The sequence below is a fragment of the Oncorhynchus nerka genome, linkage group LG7 (assembly GCF_034236695.1).
Source record: "Oncorhynchus nerka isolate Pitt River linkage group LG7, Oner_Uvic_2.0, whole genome shotgun sequence".
Lineage (NCBI taxonomy): Eukaryota > Metazoa > Chordata > Actinopteri > Salmoniformes > Salmonidae > Oncorhynchus > Oncorhynchus nerka.
Window position 1 is genome coordinate 36,497,148 of NC_088402.1, and position 27,295 is coordinate 36,524,442.

General features: G+C 43.4%; 1 protein-coding gene across 6 annotated transcripts in view; it reads right to left on the reverse strand.

Moving 5' to 3' along the window:
- The window catches only part of LOC115131535 (semaphorin-4A-like), a 58,465-nt gene that overhangs the window by 12,702 nt on the left and 18,468 nt on the right, over window positions 1-27,295 (reverse strand). For 5 of the 6 annotated variants that reach the window (XM_029663331.2, XM_029663330.2, XM_029663329.2 and 2 more), the window contains exons 2-4: window positions 23,171-23,417; window positions 4,173-4,333; window positions 3,787-3,846 (exon numbers count right to left, since the gene is read on the reverse strand). In XM_029663331.2, the coding sequence (XP_029519191.1) occupies window positions 3,787-3,846; window positions 4,173-4,333; window positions 23,171-23,267 (318 nt within the window). In that variant the 5' untranslated portion in view covers window positions 23,268-23,417. Of the gene's footprint in view, window positions 1-3,786; window positions 3,847-4,172; window positions 4,334-23,170; window positions 23,418-23,546; window positions 23,598-27,295 lie in introns of those variants that run through there. The other variant, XM_029663332.2, reaches the window with a different exon arrangement.

The window sequence follows — 27,295 nt, forward strand, 5'->3', positions numbered from 1 at the left end:
GCAAAGGACCTTGTGAAGATGCTGGAGAAAATAGGTAAAAAAGTATCTATATCCACAGTCAAATGAGCCCTATATCAACATAACCTGAAAGGCCGCTCAGCAAGGAAGAAACCACTGCTCCAAAACCGCCATAAAAAGCCAGACTATGGTTTGAAACTACACATGGGGACAAAGATCGTACTTTATGGAGAAATGTCCTCTGGTCTGATGAAACAAAAATAGAACTGTTTGGCCATAATGACCATCGTTATGTTTGGAGGAAAAAAGGGGGAGGCTTGCAAGCTGAAGAACACCATCCCAACTGTGAAGCACAGGGGTGGCAGTATCATGTTGGGGGGGTGCTTTGCTGCAGGAGGGACTGGTGCATTTCACAAAATAGATGGCATCATAAGGTAGGAAAATTATGTGGATATATTGAAGCAACATCTCAAGGCATCAGTCAGGAAGTTAAAACTTGGTCGCAAATGGGTCATCCAAATGGACAATGACCCCAAGCATACTTTCAAAGTTGTGGCAAAATAGCTTAAGGAAAACAAAGTCAAGTTATTGGAGTGGCCATCAAAGCCCTGACCTTAATCCTATAGAACATTTGTGGGCAGATCTGAAAAGGCGTGTGCGAGCAAGGAGGCTTACAAACCTGAATCATGTACACCAGCTCTGTCAGGAGGAATGGGTCAAAATTCACCCAACTTATTGTGGGAAGCTTGTGGAAGGCTGCCCAAAACGTTTGACTGAAGTTATTAAACAATTTAAAGGCAATGCTACCAAATACTAATTAGGTGTATGTAAACCTCTGACCCACTGGGAATGACATGAATGTTTTACTAGGATTAAATGCCAGGAATTGTGAAAAACTGAGTTAATGTATGACTATGGTGTATGTAAACTTCTGACTTCAACTGTAGGTGATAGCCAAGCCAAATAAATAAACCTCCAAAACACAATGAACATCCAGAACCAGAACTGGGTGACCCTGCAACAAAGCTAATGTCAGTCTGTCTAAAGATAAAGGAGAGCCACACACTCAGTGTGCTCAGATGCAAAAATATTTATGTCCAACGTTTCGACAGACAAGCGGTCTTCATCAGGGTATAGTGACAAACACTGCAGGATGACTCATTTATATAGTGTCAAAAGACACACAGGTGTCCAGTCATGGCCGGGTGTGGCCTGATAATTGGTTAATTCTCATATTAAAATAGCATCCAAAATCATACATGGTTGGCGTACGATCATAGATACAATTTGGCTACATAAGCCTACAAACATTTACAATATCAAAATCACAAGAATGGCTTCAGATCAAAGTCTACGTTGAGAACGAAGGGAGCAAGGGTCTTTAAATTAAAGATCCAAGCAGCCTCTCGTTTCAACAATAAATTGTCGAGGTCACTTCCTCTCCTAGGGTGGGTGACATGTCCGATGCCAATATAACGTAGAGACGTTAAACCCTGATGAAGACCACTTGTCTGTCGAAACGTTGGACAAAAATATTTTTGCATCTGAGCTCCTAGAGTGTGTGGCTCTCCTTTATTTTAAATTTTATTTTACCCACTGTTCTCCCCAATTTCGTGGTATCCAACTGTTAGTAGTTACTATCTTGTCTCGTCCCTACAACTCCTGTACGGCCTCGGGAGAGACGAAGGTCGAAAGCCATGCGTCCTCTGAAACACAACCCAACCAAGCCGCACTGCTACTTAACACAGCGCGCATCTAACCCGGAAGCCAGCCGCACCAATGTGTCGGAGGAAACACCGTGCACCTGGAGACCTGGTTAGCGTGCACTGCGCCCGGCCCGCCACAGGAATCACTAGTGCGCGATGAGACAAGGATATCCCTACCAGCCAAACCCTCCCTAACCCGGACGCTAGGCCAATTGTGCGTCGCCCCACGGACCTCCAGGTTGCGGCCGGCTGCGACAGTGCCTGAACGCGAACCCCGCGTCTCTGGTGGCACAGCTAGCACTGCAGTGCCCAAGACCCCTGCACCATACGGGAGGCCCTTTATTTTTTTTAAGTGTTCCACTCCGCCAGCCAGCACCTCGCCTAAATAGGTGTGCATTTCTTTCGCCTCTAGATTAGTCTTACAGATAGCAGGTAAGGGGGAGGAAGCACCGTGAGCGCTGGTAACCCTGATCCTATTACTTAGTTTAATGGAGCCACATGTGGAGGCTTACTTCATGGAAGACTTGCATTACAATAAGCCATGGCAGTTCCTTGTTTCTGCCCCAACAGCGGCAGTTCTGATGAAGGCCATTGGCGGCCGAAACGTCATGTTTTTAACTTGAATTAAGATCAATTGGGAATTTTTTATTGCTAGAATTGCGCATATTCTCCCCCAACACACACACACAGACCAGCTTGCTTCGCATCATTTCTTTATCCCTCTGTAAGATATAACTTATCCTAGCTCCTTTCTCAATCCTTAATCATGGGATATGGGGCATGTTGGTAATTATGACACATATTTACCTTTGTGCATAGAGCTGTGCAAGGTACCTTCGTGTATAAGCTCTCGCATAACCTTTGAAGAGGATCAAGTCTATATTATATAATGGAATTGGGCTTTCTTTGTATGCATGGCCATTATGGTCATCTCTTATCTGATTTATACTATGGCTGTGTATAGAATGGCTTTGTTTGACCGGTCAGAGGAAGATATGTCAAATGTAGCTAAGCCCATTGCATGTGACGCAACGTCAGGGGTCGCGTTGAGAGTTCAGAAATCTGCATTTTCAAAACACAGACCATCCCAAAAAATCTGCGTTTTAACACTTTTCACCTGCGTTTTATTTTGAATGTCAACAGTTTTTGTGTCTTCAATAGAGTGATCAGGGGCATGCAACTATAGTTTTTCTTCACAGTAAATACATTAGTACAATACATTCGGCAGAAAATAGCTTCATCAGAAGACAACAGAAGTGCAGCGCTATTTGGCTAGCAGCTACACAAGTAAACGCGTTCACAATGAAAAAGCAAGGTATTTTTTTGCTAAAACTACGCATGGCCATCATATTCCTAAAGTCGATCAAAAGAAAGTAGCCATTTACATTTACTAATGTTTTGCTTGAAGTTAATATGGCATTTTACCGGGGAGAGTAGGATGCACAGAAAAGTACCAGACAAAAGTAGCGACACTTCAGTCACAGTGCTGTCTGCTAAACGAATGCCTGTTTGTGAATTCTCATCCAAGTGGAGAAGTGCAACTGAAGCCCAAAGTTAGTCTGATGCTGAACAGAAATTACAATAAGCATTTTAGATCTGTGTTTACAAAATGCAGCAAGACATTTCATCTTCTGTGAAAAACGCAGATTTCTGAGTTAACAAGAACACTTTACCTACAGGTCCATAAATCTGCTAATCCCTATTGGCTAAGACCATCTTGTATCAACTTCCTCCTTTCGTATTGCAAACACATTGACGGCCAGGAAGCCGGTGTAAGTTATCCAATCAATCAAATAGCAAAAAAAGTTCCATTAGGGAATTACAGTCTTGCTGGGGTGGATGGTAGTGGAATGCAGCGACAGCTGTGCCTCCGGTGAGTCATGTTTATCCTCCCTAAGACCGACCCGCTTGCCCAGCCTTATATTGCCCCACCTACTTGCTTTGTCATTTATAATTCTAACGTATTAAATGATTATTTAAGCTCTAAAGTTCAAATTAAGTGCGATTGAAAAACCTTGCGATATTCATTGCCTGTCCAAGACCAAATCTCGGGGGAAACACTGTCCGCATGTGGCATTAATAACACTAAATGGGTGGATTGTATGAGCCAGGGTTAACTTGCCTTTTTCTTGCCCTTCATGGAGCATTCGTCCAGGTCCTTCTCTGAGGGGGACCAGTCCAGCTGAGAGAAGGATGAAGGGAGAGAGGTCAGTGTTCAGACTTGAACCAGCTGTGTTTGTGTTTCACATAACAACCACTGAACTAAACCACCGGAGGGGGACATTTTCTGCAGCATAGACGAGCTCCAGGCAGTGTTGAATATTTACCAATAGAAAACTGCTGATCCGATATAGCCTGCATGAACTGTAAGGCTGAAGTATTTTCCCACAAAATCTGGTGGTCTTATGCATGAAGCTTTAAAGCTTATGGGGTCTATAAAGCTTCATGAAGTCTCATAGAGCTCATAATACAACGTTAATAACACGGGTGTAAATGTCAACCCCGCACCTTGCTCCTCATCACAATGGCATCCTCCTGGCTGACATCCAATGAGAGAACTGAGTTCCGCGCTCCCACAAACAGCGTGTCGCCGTCATCGCTTAGCAACAGTGTGGTGGTGTTGCCGACGTCCGAGCTGTCGAAGTGGCTGAGACACCTCCCGGGTGAACCTGTTAACCAATAGATTAAAGTGACAGGCATTAGGCTTCCCTTTCACATTCAAAAGAAAGCGCATACAGGTAGACCTGGACCTTCATATAAATCAAGGAGTGTCATACGGCTCAGATAGTTGGAACATGGTGTCAGCCCCACAGAGGTCGTGGGTTCAAATCCCGCATATGCTATCCATGTTGGATTCGAGTAGCTAGTAAATGGTCTAAAAGAATATTGGCTTAGGCCTACATTTTCAGCAGCAGAAACGTCAAATCAAATGTTATTTGTCACATGCGCGGAATACATACGTACAGTGAAAATGCTTAGTTACAAGCCCTTAACCAACAATACAGTTAAGAAAAATAAGTGTTAAGTAAAAAAAATGAATTAGAAAAGTTATATATATATATTACACTGCTCAAAAAAAAATAAAGGGAACACTTGTGAGACCATGTGCTGGTGCGGTTGTCCCTGGGTTCCTCCTAATGCAAGACAATGCTAGACCTCATGTGGCTGGAGTTTGTCAGCAATTCCTGCAAGAGGAAGGCATTGATGCTATGGACTGGCCCGCCCGTTCCCCAGACCTGAATCCAATTGAGCACATCTGGGACATCATGTCTCGCTCCATCCACCAACGCCACGTTGCACCACAGACTGTCCAGGAGTTGGCGGATGCTTTAGTCCAGGTCTGGGAGGAGATCCCTCAGAAGACCATCCGCCACCTCATCAGGAGCATGCCCAGGCGTTGTAGGGAGGTCATACAGGCATGTGGAGGCCACACACACTACTGAGCCTTAAGGACATTACATCAAAGTTGGATCAGCCTGTAGTGTGGTTTCCACTTTAATTTTGAGTGTGACTCCAAATACAGACCTCCATGGGTTTATATATTGGATTTCAATTGATAATTTGTGTGATTTTGTTGTCAGCACATTCATTCAGATCTAGGATGTGTTATTTTAGTGTTCCCTTTATTTTTGTGAGCTGTGTATATATATTTTTAAAGAATTCAAGAACAGCAGTAAAATAACAGTAGAGGCGCGATATACAGGGGGTACTGGTACAGAGTCAATGTGCGGGGGTACAGGTGAGTTGAGGGAATATATGTAGGTAGGTAAAGTGACTATGCATAGATAATAAACAGAAAGTAGCAGGGGGGAGGGGGGTCTAGACCGCTTGCTGTGCGATAGCAGAGAGTACAGTCTATGACTAGGGTGGCTGGAGTCTGACAACTTTTAGGGCCTTCCTCTGACACCACCTGTTATTGAGGTCCTGAATGGCAGGAATCTTGGTCCCAGTGATGTACTGGGCCGTACTCAATTCCCTCTGTAGAGCCTTGCGGTCGGATGCCGAGCAGTTGCCATACCAGGCAGTGATGCAAACAGTCAGGATGCTCCCGATGGTGCAGCTGTAGAACTTTTTGAGGATCTGAGGACCCATGCCAAGTCTTTTCAGTCTCCTGAGGGGGAATAGGTTTTGTCATGCCCTCTTCACGACTGGCTTGGTGTGCTTGGACTAGAGGTCGACCCATTAATTAGGGCCGATTACAAGTTTTCATAACAATAGGAAATCAGTATTTTTGGACACCGATTTGGCCATTTTTTTTACACCTTTATTTAACTAGGCAAGTCAGTTAAGAACACATTCTTACTTTCAATGATGGCCTAGGAACGGTGGGTTAACTGCCTTGTTCAGGGGCAGAATGACAGATTTTTACCCTGTCAGCTCGGGGATTCAATCTTGCAACCTTAGGGTTAACTAGTCCAACGCTCTAACCACCTGCCTCTCATTGCACTCCACAAGGAGCCTGCCTGTTACGCGAATGCAGTAAGAAGCCAAGGTAAGTTGCTAGCTAGCATTAAACGTATCTTATAAAAAACAATCATAATCACTAGTTAACTACACATGGTTGATATTACTAGTTTATCTAGTGTGTCCTGCGTTGCATATAATCGATGCGGTGCACATTCGGGAAAAAGGACTGTCGTTGCTCCAACGTGTACCTAACCATAAACATCAATGCCTTTCCTAAAATCAATACACAATAATATATTTTTAAACCTGCATATTTCGTTAATATTGCCTGCTAACATGAATATCTTTGTCACTTCTTTTGCAACAGAGTCAGGGTATATGCAGCAGTTTGGGCCACCTGGCTCGTTGCGAACTGTGTGAAGACGATTTCTTCCTAACAAGGACAGCCAACTTCGCCAAACGGGGGATGATTTAACAAAAGCGCATTTGCGGAAAAAAAGCACAATTGCTGCACGACTGTCCCTAACCATAAACATCAATGCCTTTCTTAAAATCAATACACAGAAATATATATTTTTAAACATGCATATTTAACTAAAAAGAAATCCAGGATAGCGGGCAATATTAACCAGGTGAAATTGTGTCACTTCTCTTGTGTTCATTGCCCGCAGAGTCAGAGTATATGTAACAGTTTGGGCCGCATGGCTCGTTGCGAACTAATTTGCCAGAATGTTAAGTAATTATGACATAACATTGAAGGTTCCAGGAATATTTAGACTTAGAAAGAAAAATAAACGGTTCCTTGAAAGGATAAACGTCTTGTTTTCGAGATTATGGTTTCCGGATTCGACCATATTAATGACCAAAAGCTCGTATTTCTGTGTGTTATTATGTTATAATCAAGTCTATGATTTGATAGAGCAGTCTGACTGAGCGATGGTAGGCAGCAGCAGGCTCGTAAGCATTCATTCAAACAGCAATTTTGTGCGTTTTTTTATCAGCAGCTCTTCGCAATGCTTCAAGCATTGAGCTGTTTATCGCTTCAAGCCTATCAACTCCCGAGATTAGGCTGGTGTAACCAATGTCAAATAGCTAGCTAGTTAACGGGTGCGCGCTAATAGCGTTTCAAACGTCACTCGCTGAGACTTGGAGTAGTTATTCCCCTTGCTCTGCATGGGTAACGCTGCTTCGAGGGTGGCTGTTGTCGATGTTGGGTGAATTTTGGCCGATTCCTTCTGACAGAGCTGGTGTAACTGAGTCAGGTTTGTAGACCTCCTTGCTCGCACACACTTTTTCAGTTCTGCCCACAAATGTTCTATAGGATTGAGGTCAGGGAATTGTGATGGCCACTCCAATACCTTGACTTTGTTGTCCTTAAGCCATTTTGCCACAACATTGGAAGTCCGCTTGGGGTCATTGTCCCTTTGGAAGACCCATTTGCGACTAAGAAACTCCTGACTGATGCCTTGAGATGTTGCTTCAATATATCCACACAATCTTCCATCATCATGATGCCATCTATTTTGTGAAGTGCACCAATCCCTCCTGCAGCAAAGCACCACCACAACATGATGCTGCCACCCCCGTGCTTCACGGTTGGGATGGTGTTCTTCGGCTTGCAAACATCCCCTTTTTCCTACAAACATAAATGGTCATTATGGCCAAAAAGTTATATTTTTGTTTCATCAGACCAGAGGACATTTCTCCAAAAAGTACTATCTTTGTCCCCATGTGCAGTTGCAAACCGTAGTCTGGCTTTTTATGGCGGTTTTGGAGCAGTGGCTCCTTCCTTGCTGAGCGGCCTTTCAGGTTATGTCGATATAGGACTCGTTTTACTGTGGATATAGATACTTTTGTACCCGTTTCCTCCAGCATCTTCACAAGGTCCTTTGCTGTTGTTCTGGGATTGATTTGCACTTTTCAATCCAAAGTACGTTCATCTCTAGGAGACAGAACGCCTCCTTCCTGAGCGGTATGACGGCTGCGTGGTCCCATGGTGTTTATACTTGTGTACTATTGTTTGTATAGATGAACGTGTTACCTTCAGGCAGTTGGAAATTTCTCCCAAGGATGAACCAGATTTGTGGAGGTCTACAATTTTTTTTCTGAGGTCTTGGCTGATTTATTTTGATTTTCCTATTATGCTAAGCAAATATGCACCGAGTTTGAAGGTAGGCCTTGAAATAAATCCGCAGGTACACCTCCAATTGTCTCAAATTATGTCAATTGGCCTATCAGAAGATTCTAAAGCCATGACATCATTTTCGGGAATTTTCCAAGCTGTTTAAAGGCACAGTCAACTTAGTGTATGTAAACTTCTGACCCACTGCAATTGTGATACAGTGAATTATAAGTGAAATAATCTGTCTGTAAACAATTGTTGGAAAAATTACTTGTGTCAAAGTAGATGTCCTTACTGACTTGTCAAACCTATAGTTTGTTAACAAGAAATGTGTGGAGTGGTTGAAAAACTAGTTTTAATGACCTCAACCTAACTATGTAAACTTCAGACTTCAACTGTATGTGTATACATTATTTATTTTTGAAATCGGCACAGAGCTTCACTATGACAGCTTTGTGTTGAGTGATTGCGAAAGGTGCCTGTGTATGTGTGACATTGAGCTGACGAACAATGCACAAAGCCACTTCCTGCTTAGGGCAGTATTTCTGGTGAGATGAGATCTCGGTTTCATAAGAGATAAGATAGAGATTTGGAGTGATGTGCTAACACAACAGCGGAAACATACATGTACCGCGGCTCAACCATACGGTCCGCTATTGAATGCATTCACAGAAACACACAGTCCTGACTCGAACACGGCCACACATAAAAAGAGGTGTTCAAAACACATGCACGCACACAACCCTTACATTTAACACGCAGGCCTCGATTTAAACACAGCACAAATGCATGCGTGAATAGTGATCTATACGTGTGGATGCCTGACAAGTACATCAGTGTTCTGAATTGTTCTAACACTTCTGCTTACTGAACAGAGGCACTGCCACCCAGAAAACTGTTATGATCTGTTACAATACCTCCTGTACCTCCTGTCAAGAGAGAACGCGTAAGCCTGGGGCGTCAGAAGCTAATACTAGAGCGCCATGGGCGTTACAGACGACAAAACATTGACAACATTAATGAGACTTGAACAGTAAGTGCTGTGAGTGAACCCAGAAAACAGCTTTAGGCAATTCTTCAAAACCAGTCAACAGTCAAACGGATTACATTGATTAGGCCTATTTCACGCTTTTTACATAAACAGGTTTTTTTTAAGACTTGTGAAGGCATTCGTTCTGCTTTCGCATGGCTTTCCTGGGTTCACAGCTGTCAGACACACGGCTTGTGGACAAGACTAGTTCCGCGTGAACTCTGAAGGGTAGTTTTTGCAACAGTACAAAGTTTGGTGAAATATGGGTTTACTCTGTATGAGCTGCAGTGAAGACAGCGTGGTGGTTTGACTGGTTTGTGTCATTGTAGCAGAGCTTGGGAACCATTTACATCGACCACTATACTCAGCACCCTAGAATCAATGCAACGATCATACGACTGAATCATAAAGACGTTAAAAATGATGCTTTTGAGAAGTATTCTCTTCAAGTCTTCATTTCCTTGCATTGAAAGCAAGTTCTACCTCTGGGTTCACAAAGGTTAAGCAATCTGAATATTTTATGCAGTAACGTCCTCAAATTAGTCATGTATTCAGCCAATAAATACACTGCTCAAAAAAATAAAGGGAACACTAAAATAACATCCTAGATCTGAATTAATGAAATATTCTTATTAAATACTTTTCTTTACATGGTTGAAAGTGCTGACAACAAAATCACACAAAAATTATCAATGGAAATCAAATTTATCAACCCATGGATGTCTGGATTTGGAGACGCACTCAAAATTAAAAGTGGAAAATCACACTACAGGCTGATCCAACTTTGATGTAATGTCCTTAAAACAAGTCAAAATGAGGCTCAGTAGTGTGTGTGGCCTCCACGTGCCTGTATGACGTCCCTACAACTCCTGGGCATGCTCCTGATGAGGTGGTGTATGAGGGTCTCCTGAGGGATCTCCTCCCAGACCTGGACTAAAAGCATCCGCCAACTCCTGGACAGTCTGTGGTGCAACGTGGCGTTGGTGGATGGAGCGAGACATGATGTCCCAGATGTGCTCAATTGGATTCAGGTCTGGGGAACGGGCGGGCCAGTCCATAGCATCAATGCCTTCCTCTTGCAGGAACTGCTGACACACTCCAGCCACATGAGGTCTAGCATTGTCTTGCATTAGGAGGAACCCAGGGCCAACCGCACCAGCATATGGTCTCACAAAGGGTCTGAGGATCTCATCTCGGTACCTAATGGCAGTCAGGCTACCTCTGGAGAGCACATGGAGGGCTGTGCGGCCCCCCAAAGAAATGCCACCCCACACCATGACTGACCCACCGCCAAACCGGTCATGCTGGAGGATGTTGCAGGCAGCAGAACGTTCTCCACGGCGTCTCCAGACTGTCACATGTGCTCAGTGTGAACCTGCTGTCATCTGTGAAGAGCACAGGGCGCCAGTGGCGAATTTGCCAATCTTGGTGTTCTCTTGCAAATGCCAAACGTCTTGCACGGTGTTGGGCTGTAAGCACAACCCCCACCTGTGGACGTCAGGCCCTCATACCATCCTCATGGAGTCAGTTTCTGACCGTTTGAGCAGACACATGCACATTTGTGGCCTGCTGGAGGTCATTTTGCAGGGCTCTGGCAGTGCTCCTCCTTGCACAAAGTCGGAGGTAGCGGTCCTGCTGCTGGGTTGTTGCCCTCCTACGGCCTCCTCCACGTCTCCTGATGTACTGGCCTGTCTCCTGGTAGCGCCTCCATGCTCTGGACACTACGCTGACAGACACAGCAAACCTTCTTGCCACAGCTCGCATTGATGTGCCATCCTGGATGAGCTGCACTACCTGAGCCACTTGTGTGGGTTGTAGACTCCGTCTCATGCTACCACTAGAGTGAAAGCACCACCAGCATTCAAAAGTGACCAAAACACCAGCCAGGAAGCATAGGAACTGAGAAGTGGTTTGTGGTCCCCACCTGCAGAACCACTCCTTTTTTTGGGGGTGTCTTGCTAAATGCCTATCATTTCCACCTGTTGTCTATTCCATTTGCACAACAGCATGTGAAATTTATTGTCAATCAGTGTTGCTTCCTAAGTGGACAGTTTGATTTCACAGAAGTGTGATTGACTTGGAGTTACATTGTGTTGTTTAAGTGTTCCCTTTATTTTTTTGAGCAGTGTATCTTTTGAACAGACTACAACCCTACATGAAAAATGTGTGATTCCAGTTGAAAAAGTTGGTGTTAATGTAGTCAACACTTGTCATTAGGCCCCGGTCAAGGTTGTTTTTGCCACCCCTCTCTAGTTGAACACTGGTTTCATTGTGTGCAAGGTCACCTTTCACCACTCCGTCCTTCTCCAAGCTAGCGGGAGACGTCTCGCAAAAACACCAGCTCAGCGATCAAGGTAATTGTTTGTCCTCCATGCCCACCCCACCTATGAAGTGGCTCTTTCCAGGCCCTGGGCACACAGTGCTCCTTTGTTGTGGAGGTCATGAGAAAACCGCTTCATCTTAGGAGTTAGTGGAGAACGTGAAACAGCAAAAATCGACTGTTGCTTGTTTGTCTGGGCAAGGCCTCCTCCACACGGCCTTACTCAGGACCCCTGTGAATCCCTTGCCAAGGTTGCTGGAGTTGCGGACAACATTTCACTTGAACGGTTGCCAAGGACTGTTTGCTTTACTCCTCGGGCCTCAGGAGACTTGGATCTGTGTGAAGTCATGTTCTGCAGAGAGTTTACGTCTCAACGTGTGCCTGCAAGGGTGTGGAATCTGTGATGATTAATCTGGCCATGCATGGGTGTGTGTGTGTGTGTGTGTGTGAGAGAGTGCAAGAGTGTGACGTGTTTGTGGGGGACATCAGTCAACATTCATACCCAGCCCATCTGAGCGTAGAGGTACTGAGGTGGTGGGAGAAACTTCCAGTGTGCCGTTTGCCCACCCCAGGGAGAGAGAGATGTGCGTAGTAATGATGAGTGTGGTCTATGCTTCAACGGGGATGTGCTTCTCCACTGGGATTCTCCCTCACAGAAGTGGTTGCGCCAGGAAATGGGAGGATGGCAATACACATTAATTAATTAATTACATTATTCAGGGGTTTTCTAGGGGAGAGAGAAGCCAGAAAATCCACTCTAACTTTCTTTTGGTATTTTTTTTTCTTCCATTAGTTCACTGTTGATGCAGTCCCAAAATGTTGTGCATGTCAGCATTCAAGTTTTCAAGATATAGGGCTTTCAAAAACCGGACTGTAATGATGTGGCAAGTTACAAATAGCTTTTTGACAGTCCTATATCTTGAAAACTTGATTGCTATTTTGTGACTGCATCAACAGTGGACTAACACATTTTTTTTTAGAACTCCTAGACATGAAAGTTTGATATGACTCTAGTCAGTGTGACTCTAAATTTAAACTCATCTCTTTAGCCGATATCCTGCCCCATTTTCCACTCCAGCTGAGTTGCGTTAAAATACTTGTCTGAAAGGCACCACCCCCTCACCTCAGGGTCTGATATGGGTCGTCTCTCTCTCGGATGCTCAGTTTTGGTTAATCCAGGAAGAACTGGACTCGGGCCAAGCCATGTGTGTTCCAGATCTCAGTGCTGTGTACACAAACGAGGGCCAGACTCGAGGTTCGACAGTGAACATTTGATCAGCACCAATCATGTTAGATGTGTTTAGTCAAAACCAACTCTTCTCAGCCTCCCAGGCAAAGCCATAGACAGGGGTTCCCAAACGTTTATGGCCGTGACCCCATTTATATATCAAAATTGTTTTGCAACTCCACCATGTTAAAAACAGTTAGGTAATCAATGGCCAGTGTTAACTTCTTTAATTGGGCCCATTACAAATCAGTCTGACAGTAATTTTGAAAGTATTTCAATCTGAAGGAAGTATGGTTTGAAGTGACTGAAATGCATCAGAAAGGTATTGGGAAGTTCAGAAGATTGTCAGGCAATAATGGTGTATGATTATGTTCAGTATGTAGCTACACTACAGCAGCAGATAATTTTGCCTGACCTCAGGAAGAGTAAGGCAGTTATACAATTTTAACATTACAGAATTCATAACACACTAAGTGTGCCCCCTCGGGCCCCTACTCCACTACCACATATCTACAACGCAAAATCCAAGTGTTTGTGTGTGTGTGTGTATAGTGCGTATGTTATGGTGTGTGTATGCATGCGTCTGTGCCTGTGTTTGTGTTACTTCACAGTCCCGCTGTTCCATAAGGTACTACGTGTACCTGATGTGGAATAGAGTTCCATGTAGTCATGGCTCTATGTAGTACTGTGCGTTTCCCATAGTCTGTTCTGGACTTGGGGACTGTGAAGAGACCTCTGGTGGCATGTCTTGTGGGGTATGCATGGGTGTCCGAGCTGTGTGCTAGTATTTTAAAACAGACAGCTCAGTGACAGCTTGTCAACACCTCTTACAAAAACAAGTAATGAGGAAGTCAATCTCTCTTCCACTTTGAGCCATGAGAGATTGACATGCATGTCATTAAAGTTAGCTCTCGGTGTCCATCCAAGGGCCAGCCGTGCTGCCCTGTTCTGAGTCAACTGCAATTTTCCCAAGTCCCTCTGTGGCACCTGACCACACGACTGAACAGTAGTCCAGGTGCAACAAAACCAGGGCCTGTCGGACCTGCCTTGCTGATAGTGTTAAGGCAGAGCAGCACTTTATTATGGACAGACTTCTCCCCATCTTAGCTATTGTTGTATGTTGAATGACTTTAGCTTCCCTCTAGGCCTGAGGGCACACACTTTCTAGTAGGCTTAAATTGAAGATGTGGCAAATAGTAGTGGTAATATCGTCCGCTATTATCCTCAGTAATTCTTCATCCAGATTGTCAGACCCCAGTTGCTTGTCATTGTTGATAGACAATCATTTTGTCAAAGATATCGCCGAATTTGTTAGAAGAAAAAAAATGCTAGTGGCAACCGGAGGTTACAGACGTAACCCCTGTATAAAGAACCAACACTGCCATAGATCCTTCCCCACCCCCTCATCCTCAAGCAAGGACATAGATCCTCACCCTACCCCACCCTAACTCCACCCAGCAGCTGTAGGCTCAGGCTGGGCCAAGAGGTACTGTATTATGGAAAAACGCAACATCAGGTTTTACTCACGTGCTGTTGATCATTTTCACAAAATAGCAATCAAGTTGAGCTATAGGACTGTCAAAAAGCTATTTGTAACTTGCCACATCATTACAATTCGGTTTTTGAAAGTCCTATATATTGAATACTTGATTGTGGAGATGCACAACATTTTGGGACTGCATGAACAGTGGACTAATGGGAGGATAAACACCAAAAGAAAGTTTGAGTGGATTATTCCTTTAAGCCAACTGTTTCAGTGTTTCTTTCTCATATGTTGTTTTTCTCTCACTCACATTTGCTCTCTTTTGTCTCTCACTTTTTTCCTCTCCCCCCAGACATTTTCTTTCACATCCTCTCACACTAATTCATGTCTATAGCCACACTCATCATTACTGGGCACATCTCCCTCTCCCCGGGGTGTGCAAAAAGCACACTGGAAGATTCTCCCACAACCTCAAAGTTCCTCTACACTCAGAATGAAAGTTCACAAAAATACACAGGTCTTTCTCAGTCTGACTGGGGTGGGTATGAATGATGTCCGTTGGCTAATGACCCCCACAAACACGCCACACACTTGCACCCTCACACCCATGCATGGCCAGATGAATCACAGACTCCACACCCTTGCAGGCACGAGCTGAGACGTAAACTCTCCGCAGAGCATGACTTCACACAGATCAAGTCTCATGAGGCCTGGGGAGTGAAGCAAACAGTCCTTGGCAAAGGTTCAAGTGAAATGTTGTCCGCAACCCATCCAAGCTTGGCAAGGGATTCACAGGGGTCCTGAGTAAGGCCGTGTGGAGGAGGCCTTGCCCAGACAAACAAGCAACAGTTGATTTTGCTGTTTCACGTGCCTTCAGACAGGTATTTTAACGCAACACAGCTGGAGTGGAAAATGGGGCAGGATATCGGCTAAAGAGATGAGTTTACATTTAGAGTCACACTGACTTCAATTGAAATAGTAAAATAACAAACTTTCGTATCTAGAAGTCCAAAACATCTGTGAGCTCCTTACCTGTGAATACAAACGTAACACGTCACATTGTAGAATTTGCCATGCGAGACATTTGACAGAGGGAGTGAATACTGTATTTCCTGACTACGGTGTTGCTCTATGGGTCATGTCTCATGGGTTGGTTACTCATGAAGGAGCAACGGCTGGGCTGTGAGCAGTCACCCATTTAGAAAGAGCGTGAAGTGGGGGGGGGGTTGCGCAACACTGCAGATAAGACCTATCATCCTGGGGATTGGGAGGGATCCTTTCCATTACCTGTCAGCGCGCGTCATCATCCCTCAGCTATCTGGACACACACACAGACACACACACAGGGGTTCAAGGCTCGCCTCAGTGAGGAAATGAAGAGACCTCAGTGGAAACTAATCCTAAGAGATTATTTTCAATCTCACACTGAACACAATTGTGGATACAGGACTCATGTTTCTCTTGGCATTTTGATGCCATTTTGAATCTGAATAACTACCGTGATGGACATCCATTTGTAATGATCTCAACACTTGTGTGATTCCTTGTGTCACACTCCAATAAAACGTCATTCACTAAAACTTGTGTGTCTATAAAATGTGTGCGGGTGTAAGCGCACGCATGTGTACACAACTCCTGTTCCACATGTTGCGCGATGGCTACTACATTGGTGGCTGGCTCCAGCCGACTGAGGCCCCACTGTCTGAGGCCGAGTGGTTAAGTAAAGCCTGATGGAAATGGAGATGTGCAAGCAGCAGAAATGTACTACCCGAGGGCATTTCCTCAAGACCAACGAGACGAGGAACTCCAAAAATCCTCATGTCAACAACAAAAATGAGTGAGTTCTGTAAAGTGATAGTCAGGTCTTCGCCGACGGCCAACTCAAACCCTATTCTGTGGAATTCTAAACAGCACAGAGTCTCGGGTCACAAGGAGTTTAGCTTGTAAACGTGGTTGTCTATCTCAACCATGTCTCTTGGCTCGAACACTATCAAAAATGTGTTTGTACTCATTTAGCTAACAGAGAGTGAGCAATTTAACTACAGCAGAGGTAGACCAGATATTGGGGTTAATACGCTATGCCTGGCAAACTGGGAGAAAAGCATAAACTACTTATTATACTGATTTGACCACAGGTCTAACATACTGTAAGACAAACCACTTTGTAAGTTAGGCGATTCCTGTACACAAACTCCAATAACGCAATGTTATTGTGAGAAAATAGGACTACAACTAGTGATACACCGATATGACATTGTTGGCCGATACCAATAGCCAATATTTTCCTTTCCAAAATACCGATATTACAATTTTTTTTTTTACAGCCTTTAAAAGCATTCTAGTAGTTAAAATAGTTGAACAAACACACACTAACTGACCAAAAAGTTATTTTGTAAGTATTTAAGTATGTCCCCATCACTTACTTGCTGTGCTGTTTCATTGTTCAGTCTCAACCAGGATTTCATCATACATGTCAAGCAGTGAAGTTTCAGCTCTGTCAACCCCTGGCCTCTCTTCCCCAGTGTGCACTGTCACTGTGTCCTTTTCCATCTTGTCCAGCTGTGTCTAACATTTCACGTAAACCCTGTTTCTGGTCTGCATCGAAGTAGCGGTCCTTGTACCTAGCATCGAGCATGGTGGCCACACAGTAGAGGCTCAGAGAGAATGCAACCGAATTGCTTGTTCACAGCCTCTAGTAGAGTACTTTTCCAAGTTAACCCGATGGTCTGTGTTGGCAGTTTTGTTGAGCAGGTGTTTCAATGCCATGCCAGGGTATCACGTCTGCTGCAGACACAGTTGAGCATATTTCTCAAGTCAGGTTTTCGAATGGGACTTGGATTGTTCATGTTTCCAAGTTTAAAACGTGCTCTCAAATGCCATTGAAATGGCAGCAGTGGTATGAGAACCAGCAAACACTTGAGCATGCAATACAGCTTTCCTCAGTGTGAAATCCTTGTCGACCCACTGTGCTGTCAGTAGTAGTTGCAAAGGGTTGGAAACTTTCCATGAGAAGTCAAGCCCTGGAATTTGGAGAATTTTGCTTAAATTCATCAAAACAGTTAGCTTATAACAGTGAACCATTTTTGTGGGATACACATAAGGCAATTCTAGGTCTTGTGGCATACTTTGGTTAACCTATCCCCAATTCAATAGAATTGCAACCCTCTGCATGCACAGTGCATTCTTCCATCACATCTACAGCTGATTCTTCAAGATCTTGCATAGTAATGAGATGCTATTGAGCCCACACTACTACACTGTCAGCCAAGGACTACATGCCTTCGGGTAAATTTAGATTACAATTACGAAAAAATAAATATATACAGTATATGTGTATTTAACTAGGCAAGTCAGATAAGAACAAATGCTTATTTACAATGACGGCCTACCGGGGAACAGTGGGTTAACTGCTCGTGGGCAAGGAATAATTAACTACATCATCTGCACCCCTCAACCAGTATTCTATAAGAGCACAGACACACCAGTCTCTACATTGCAGATGAGCTGAAGGCAGTCATCAATGACCTTGGACCAGAGAATGTATTTGCACTGGTGCCAGACAATGCTGCGAACATGAAGGCTGCTTGGTCTAAAGTGGAGGAGTCCTACCCTCACATCACACCCATTGGCTGTGCTGCTCATGCATTGAGAATCTGCTCCTTAAGGACATCATGGCACTGACAAAAAATGATGGCTCTCTTGTAGAGTCTAAGGAAATGGTTAGGTGTGTGAAGGGTCATCAAGTTAAAGCCGCAATCTACCTCACCAAGCAAAGTGAGAAGAATAAGAGCACCACATTGAAGCTGCCCAGCAACACCTGTTGGGGGGGTGGTGTCATCATGTTTGAAAGGTTCCTGGAGGGGAAGGAGTCTCTCCAAGAAATGGCCAAATCACAGTCTGCCGAAATGGACAGCCCCATCAAGAGGATCCTCCTAGATGATGCATATTGGGAGAGAGTGGTAAGTGGTCTGAAACCTAAAGCAGCAGCCATTGCACAGAATGAGGGAGACAATGCCATCCTGTCTGATGTTCAGACTCTACTTGCAGATGTAAGATAAGAAATCCATACTGCCCTGCCCACTACACTGTTGCTCCAAACAGAGGAAACTGCAGTTCTGAAATACACTGCTCAAAAAAATAAAGGGAACACTAAAATAACACATCCTAGAATCTGAATGAATGAAATATTCTTCTTAAGTACGTTTTTCCTTTACATAGTTGAATGTGCTGACAACAAAATCACAAAAATTATCAATGGAAATCAAATGTATCAACCCATGGAGGTTCCATGCTCAATCCATGCTCTGGACACTACGCTGACAGACACAGCAAACCTTCTTGCCACAGCTCGCATTGATGTTCCATCCTGGATGAGCTGCACTACCTGAGCCACTTGTGTGGGTTGTCGACTCAGTCTCATGCTACCACTAGAGTGAAAGCACCGCCAGCATTCAAAAGTGACCAAAACATCAGCCAGGAAGCATAGGAACTGAGAAGTGGTCTGTGGTCACCACCTGCAGAACCACTCCTTTATTCGGGGTGTCTTGCTAATTGCCTATAATTTCCACCTGTTGTCTATTCCATTTGCACAACAGCATGTGAAATGTATTGTCAATCAGTGTTGCTTCCTAAGTGGACAGTTTGATTTCACAGAAGTGTGATTGACTTGGAGTTACATTGTGTTGTTTAAGTGTTCCCTTTATTTTTTTGAGCAGTGTACATCAAAGCGTGAAGGCTTCTGCCTGAAGCCCATACACGCCGCTGCGTACATGTTGGACCCCAAGTATGCTGGCAAGAGCATCCTGTTTGGTGCAGAGATCAACAAGGCCTATGGTGTCATCACTACCGCCTCGCCACCTTGGCCTGTATGAGGAGATGCAATATGGTAGTTGTGCCAACGTATCTCATCAGCCACCTGGTGGAAGGGACTTTGTGGATCTGAGGCTCTTTCCTCTGTTGCCTCAATCATCCGGTCCTTGTTTGGGAACACACACCAAAGCACGCAACAGGCTGACCAATAGAAGAATTGAAAAATTGGTGGCCATCCGGGCAAATTTGAGGCTTTTTGAGCCTGACAACGAGCCATCCTCAACAAGGTTGGAAAGTTACAGTGAAGATGAGGCCTCAGAGGTGGACATTGAGGAGGTGAAGGGAGAAGACATGGAAGCCTGAGAGGAAGACAACCAAAGCTTTAGTTTCTAGACTATCATTTTACAGATGTATGTTGAAAATGTTTTTTGGGAGATGCGATGGATCATTGGGGATCATTCAATATTCCCTTTGTTGTTCAGTGAAATCATCCCATGTGAAGAGTCAACGCATTTAAAGTTCAATTCATAACTACATTTAAAAAATATACATATATTGGAAAGATTTAATCATTTGCAATTATGTCTACTTGTGATAAGGTAAAATGTTTATGTTTCTGTCTCCATATATGGTAAATATATCCAATGCAAAACATTAATTTGCATATATTTCCCATATATTCCCGTTAATTACCCAAAATGTGCAACCCTAGCTGTCAGACTCCTAATGCTCATGGGGCTGATATTGCTGGTCCAAATGTCAGTTTGGTTGGATGTGAGTTCAACAACACTGTGCAACTCCAGTAGGGCAGCATCTGAAAAATAGCACCTACTTGGTAGTGTGTACCAGTCCTCGAAGTGCAATGAATTTCATTATCTTGGCGTTAATGGATTTCGCCTTTGAGTTGTCTCGCTGAAATGTTCTTACTCTTTCAAATGCCTGCTCGACTTGTTGACTGCTCAATCGACACAGCAGACATTGTGGGCTAGGTTAGGAATGCTGAGTTGCACGTGTAGACCTGTATTCTTCGTGGTGTCATTACGTCATCTACCTACGTTATATAGGTATGCATGTCAGCTTTGACATCGGTTTTGCACATCAGCGTTAAACTAGACATCAGACCGATGCTGGCATTTTTAGCTAATATAGTCCGAATCCGATATGCTTACAGATATATCATGCATCCCTAACTACAACCAAACTAAAGCAGCAGGCAGGTCTTAAGGCATCAGCCTGCCAGGCTCTCTTGGTCATCTCAGCCACAGGTAGCAGAGCTAATCACCTTTACGAGTTGCCTGGGAGGAGGGGGACGTCACAGGTTTCTATTAAGTTCCCTAAACCCCTGCCTGCCGCCAACCTTCAAGTGATATCTGAAAGGAGAAAAGACACTGAAGCAGCTGTGTCTACATTCACCTCTCAGGAAATGATCAAAGATCAGCACCCCAGACCCTAATCCCAGGCCCTACACATTCAGCATTGGTGGAGATGCTGATCTTGTGTCCCTAGATGGAGGAAGTGTTGTCAACTCTAACTTAGCATTTGTGCTGTATCATTGAGTGTGGGAAAATGGGTCTTGAATGGGGTGTTGGCAATTGTCTATGAGAATGGGCATTTTTCCAGGAGTTCAATTCAGGCTTCCCGCGAAAACTAAAAGCTTACCCTTTTCACACTACTGAGCTGAGCTATACTGCATCGGCCTGTTGTTGGAACCATTCTGAAAAGGACAATGTGAGAAGATGCTTCCAAGCCAGCAAAGAACGGTTTGGGTGGGCACAATACTGTGAAAAGGGTATGAGTGACCCTACTTGTACTATTCCTGTGCAACACACACACAACCTTATCTGATACTGTGCCCAAACAACGGAGATATTCATTCCAGGCCACAAAGAAAACAAAAGGCTTCACCTACATCAACAAATATATCAACTTTAACATTCATTTGTCTCCTCAATCAGGTCATCTTCGCTTCCTTTTCTTGTAGTCGGACCCCATTTGGGCTTCCGTTTGTGTTATACAGCAGGTCCTCTTAATGTGAACTTAAGGCCCTATAAAAGCAAAACGGAATCACGGAGTCCAGACATTCAAATGGGATTCAAACAATATACTGAACTTAGTAGTAAATCAACTAAAATGTATTGAACCTATTAGAAGAGTCATTCATTGTAAATCATAAGACATGAACAAAATGCATCAGTGACTAGTATTTTCCTTCAACTTTCTGAAACAGCACAGGAATGCCTGTGTGTGCGTGCGTATGTCTACACTGTTTAGCTGTTAGCGATAATGCTAATGATAACCTTCTTCTAGCGGATATGGAAAGGCTTTCCCAAACACCTTAAACGTTAGGCTACTTTGTAGTTACGATTGTTTGCATCAATCCAGTGGCCATTTGTTTTGCAAACTAGGCAATCACATGAGCGCTACAGAAACATTGCTAACCAAACAACGGCCTCTTTCTGGTGTGCACTTGCATTAAAGGGTAACTACACCCAAAAATCTAAATTTCTTCTATTTCTACCAGACCTCAAAAGTAGGTTCAAGCATCGTTGTGGATTCAAAAAAGTACATTGGATATTCCCTTAAAACACATGTGATTTTCAGAACGAAAAACAAACGTTTTACAGAAACCTTTAAAAACATAACGAAGAAAAAATAATTTAGGAAAAAAAGGAATAAATAAATGTGTAGGGCCCTATGAACATTATAGGACTACAAACTGTTTTCCAAATTGTGCCAGTGTCCACATCTTGTCCCGTAATATTTGCAAGCCAAGGACCTGTTCGATTCCCTTCATGACACTGCAGACTAATTCCTTGTTTTACTGAGTAGTTCTCGGCAACTCAATATTTAGCGTCGCACAACACTTCCGATGTTAAGTATAAATCTATTAGGGCCTCGGTCACAACAGACAACACAGCTTTTAAATGAACCACAAGCCATAACCTGGAAAGATAAAACGTAAATATTTGTGTGTGATACCGTGCATAACGAGATACTTGGTTAGAAATGGAGGCATTTTCAGTACAAACTAAGGCAGGAACAGTATTGTTATACAAACAAATGGCCAACAGCTATTTACTTTATGTTACAATTTCCAATACTCAAAACTGGAGCAAACTGAAACGGTTTAAAAACCATATCACAGAAAAATATATTTTTACCCAGGCCCTTAACGATAGTAATGAATACAAGCTTTGAAGACGATGCAACCAAACAGTTCAACCATTGTGATGTCATCTGCTGGCTGCCTCGTTAACCATAATGCTTGTCCCATTAGTAGATCGTTAGTTGGGACAAAACTCGTGAGCTTTTCTTAAGACCTCAGAGCAGTGCTTTGTACGAGAGACAACAGAGCATCGGTTCAGTTCAACTTTCATTCCCCTCTCCAGAATATCCACAAATTATGTATGGCAACAGGCCTGTAATAGGCTCACGTGGGACAACTTTGGACCTAGCAATACAATGTGCACATAAACACAGCACCACCACCACCATACACAGACGACAAAGATTTGGATTTTGATTCATTCTTGAAAACGGACTGAACTAACACGACTTAAAGCTGAAACTCCCTCACCAAGAGAAATGTTTCGCCTCGCTTGTCAGTCACGATCGCATGTCTACCCTGTTTGCGCTGTTGCACTTCTGACCTTTCGTTGGTCCTGTTGAACCTCCATCTTGTCATGTCAGGGATGCAGTTAATACCAGAGCTCTAATAGTGACCACCATAACAGAGATCAATACTTACCCAGCCATTGCAAGTCCTTACCATTTTCATATCACGACACAAGTACGGGAGCACTGTTAAATTGGGCTTGTAAATGTCTGTGGACTGGGTGGGTGTCTTCAGCCCAAGCAGGGCATGACAGGCAAGCATTCTCACAAAGAGTGTCTTTCTGATCTGTTCTTAAGTCAAAAAAACACAAATCCATAACTAGACAGTCACTGGAGCGTATCACAACTGCAAAGTACTTTGCTTTAAGCGACTGTCACTTCATTTCAAGACAGTGAGACTAAATGAAAGCATTGAAATCTATCACTCCATTTCAAAGTTCATATTCACAAATCGAGGAGCTAACAAGATCATAAAATGTGTGTTCGACTTACCCATCGGAAAGGAGACCCGGGGGGTAAGCCTGGCCAAACACACAGCCATAACCCATAGAATGACCACGATGATAGAAAGTAGGCCTTGGTGTTCCATGATGACCCAAAGAGCAAAATCAGGGCTAGGGAGCTAGCGTCAGGCGAAAAGTGGCTGGTGCTTGTCTGAGATGTCAAACACTGGGTCTGTGGGAGCAGCACCGATGCAAAAGCCACTTCCTCTGGTCTCTGGAGCCAGCCGTCATCGCATCTGAGGGAGAGAGAAAAAGAGAGAGAGATGGAGGGAGGGAGGGTCAGAGAGAAGATCAGTACTCCCTTAGCAAAGTGGAGTTGTGGGTGGATAGAGAGCCTGCATGCAAGGGAATGACTCATTTCTCACGAGAAGAGGGGGGAGAGGCCACTTCCTCTAACACAGAGTTTCCCCAGACTCTGTCCCAGGGACCCAACGAGGTGCACATTTTGATATATGTCCTAGCACCACACAGCTGATTCAAATAACCCACTAATCATCAAGCTTGATCATTTGAATCAGCTGTGTAGAGTTATGGCAAAAGCCAAAACGTGGCCCCATTGGGGTCCAGAGGACCGAGTTTGGGAAACGATGCTCTACACTACGAAGAAAAACCACTAGTGTGTTTGAGCATTATAGATCATAACTTAGCATCATAAGGCACCATCAACCTGACGGTTCTTTAGTTCTGTCATGTGACAAAGTTAAAATTATCTAATAAGTTCAGAAAAACATATCCAAAATCAGTCGTCACAAGTCTGCATTAAGAGGAATAAATTACTTCAGACGAGTACAGGCTCTTTAGTGGAAAACATTACTAGAAACTTCATGGAATATCCTAAATTAAATTAAATGATTCATACGGTACAAAATTCAGTCATTTCGGTTATAACTAGAGAAATGCCTGACAAACTGATTTTGGACTTAATCACTTTGAAATTCCGTTTGACATACAGAACAACAAGGGGGTTCAGTGAGGAATACAGATAAGACCTACTCTACACTAGGTTGAAATGACTGCTGCTCATAACAATATGATCCTTTTAAAAGAAAATGATCTAGTGAAATGCATTACCAATATGTTCATTGATATCTACTGTGCAAGGTAATTAATGGCCATGTCAAATCTATTTAAATTAGTCTAATTCAATTTTTCCCAAAATTACTTTTTCTTTGTTTAGTTTTTCCAGGTTTAAGATTGTTCCTGTTTATTCAGGTTTTTGCTCTTAAAAGCATTTCATGTTTTCAAGTGATCGGCGTTCAAGCAGGTAGAAATCCGGAAGGTATGACGTAGCACCGTGATGAAGTTAACAGGAACACAACTTTCAGATTGCAAAAATGTCTATCATACATGTCAGATTTCAATACTGGCCGATGTCATAAGTAGGGAGGAAGTCCTCTCTCGAATGAGCCATTGGTGATATTTTAGCAATATTCCTACCCTGAGAAATGTGTAATTTAAAAGGAGGGTCTAGCACATCTTTCCTATTTGTCCACCTCTTTAGTCCAGGGTGCATTGCATGGTGCCGTTGCCAGAGATATTATAGAAAGGAGCTAGTAATCCAATGAATGAAGGAACGTATAACGTCCCACGCAGCATAAATTCACGTTGTCATGCTGCGTCACGCAGTTGCTAAGCTAATCATCACGCAATACCTTCTCACAGTCGGTGTATGTGTCGAGAAACATGTCTATTTTCGTTGAATGTACGTAATGTCACGATTAGGTTTGCACATTTTGGGGCACATTCAGAGGTGGAAACTTCCCGTGGAATTAACGGGAATATGCAAATTAATATTTATACCATTTAAATGTTGATGTTTTTTTGCATTGGATATATTTACCACATCATATGGAGACAGAAACATAAACATTTTACCTTATCATAAGTAGACAATTGCAAGTGATAAAATCCGTCCAATGGAAACCAAAAAAAACGATTTAGTTACAAACTGAAATTTAATTAAATGAGTTGACTCTTCACATGGGATGATTTCACTGAACAAAAGGGAATATTGAATGATCCCCAATGATCCATCGCAACGTTTCAATCCTCAAAAGTATATCTGCCCTTGCGAATGTTGACTCTACTCTGAGGCACAACTATCTGCAGATTGAACATGGTGAGATTGTAGAGTCCTAAATTGATAGCTGTAAAATCACCTAAATAAAGTGCATTAACTAGCTACGCTACATGCTGATATTGTGTGCAGCTACGTTTGCTAGCTAGCGACTTAGCTAGCTAGCCAGCCATCCCATAGAGCATTCCATTGTGGATTTTATAGTAGACAATATCTGCAACAGATCTCCACAATGATATTCCATGTTGCTACCAACCTTATAACGTAAAAATAAGAAAACTAATAAAATCAAATCACAAAAAATATTGTTGTCAGTGTTATTTAACACTGTGCTTCAGAAGGTTGAAGGCAAATGCAATTTACGCAATTTATGTTCATGTCTTATGATATTCTTGGTCATAATCATTTTAGAATATATTTTCTTCTAAATTCTATACATTTCGAATATTGTTGAATTCTGTTTCAATGTCTGGATTCCGCGTTCGACATCCAGGATTTTATAGGGCCCTACTTAAGTAAGCTAGACACGGCGAGGAGCCCCCATAACTCCATAGACGGTGCCAACTCTGTGTTGGGTCACAAGGCCAATCAAGAACATAGTCCACCCCTGTCAGAGTGGCATAACAGGATTACCCAGATGCTGTATGCATGAGGATTAGCACAGATATGTCAGACTTTACCTGTGGCAATGAGGACAGGTTGAAGTCTCAGGCTGTCTAGACGGAAGCACCTCGCCAACAGATCTCATCATTAATCTGAGTAATCGTTCCAAGACAATCTACTGGAACTATAAATATACCTGCCATTCATCCCTTCATCCGTCTTGCCACAACCCTTTTGGAGACTGTCTTATCTAACTCGAATAGGTCTAATATAAAATGTACAATATTTTCACGACATCTATTACAACAGCCATTTGTCCAAAATGTGAACAAGCATAGCCTAATTAGCCTACTCTTGGAACATGCACACATACACATTCCACAGCAGGTGTGTCCTTGGTTAGTTTGTCTTTTTTTATTTCACCTTTATATAAAGTACATTCACCTATGTCAGGGTGACCCATCTTCTGGGGGTTTCAAAGTTTCCTTCTGTAGAATGAAAACATCCAATTCAGTAGCTACTAATCTCCCTATTCCAACAAAACAAAAAACACATCTCAAACATTCATTCACCAAGGGGTTAAAAATTCAGATTGCAGAGCCCGTTTGAGATCTCCTTGGTGGTCAGTCTTTGCCTCTCTAGGCTTCTCCAATTGTCTCCACCTTGGTTTCTCTCGCAGTGTCAATCTCTCTTTCTCCCTTTCAGTTTCTCTCTCCCTCACCCTGTTTCTACCTATCTGGGCAGTGTTGTGAAGGATGCTCGTATCTCGTAGGGCGAGATATACGCAGGCGATGCTGCATTCCTGAAGGGCACTAATAGAAAACAGAGCGTTGTGTGGGGGATCTTACAATTATCAGGGACCAGCTTTTGCAGAACCGTTTTTTCAGGCTTGGTAGACCAGGTTACATCACTGGAAAATCTGGCTGTTTTTTCCATCACCTAGATTGAGCCTGTACTCTGGGTCATTGGTTCCCAACAGTTTTCATTTAATGTACCACCAACTGAATTTGACTCTGTCTGGAGTACTCACTATTGTGCATTTTACCAGTAAGTCTAAGGTCTAATGAGTCTTCTCAAATGCCCCCTGTGGCTAGACCACATACCCCCAAGGGTCCTAGTACCCCTGGTTGGGAACCACTGGTCTGGGATATGCACACATTGATGACATTTGAGCGTTAACTCAATGTACATGCATTGAGTTATTATACTTGAGTGATAAAGTAAAAAAACTCACTGGAATCATTAAGACTACTAGTCCATGACCATCAGAATAAGAAGGATTAGGGACGCCAGCGTGTCCATGTGACACCTCCAGCGTGACATACATGTGATGAGAGGAGCCCTGCTGTCACTATAACCCACATAGCTCAAGGGTCTCTGGGTCATTCCTAGTGTTGTCACCAATGTTCCCTCTAAGCTGCATGTGTGTTGGGG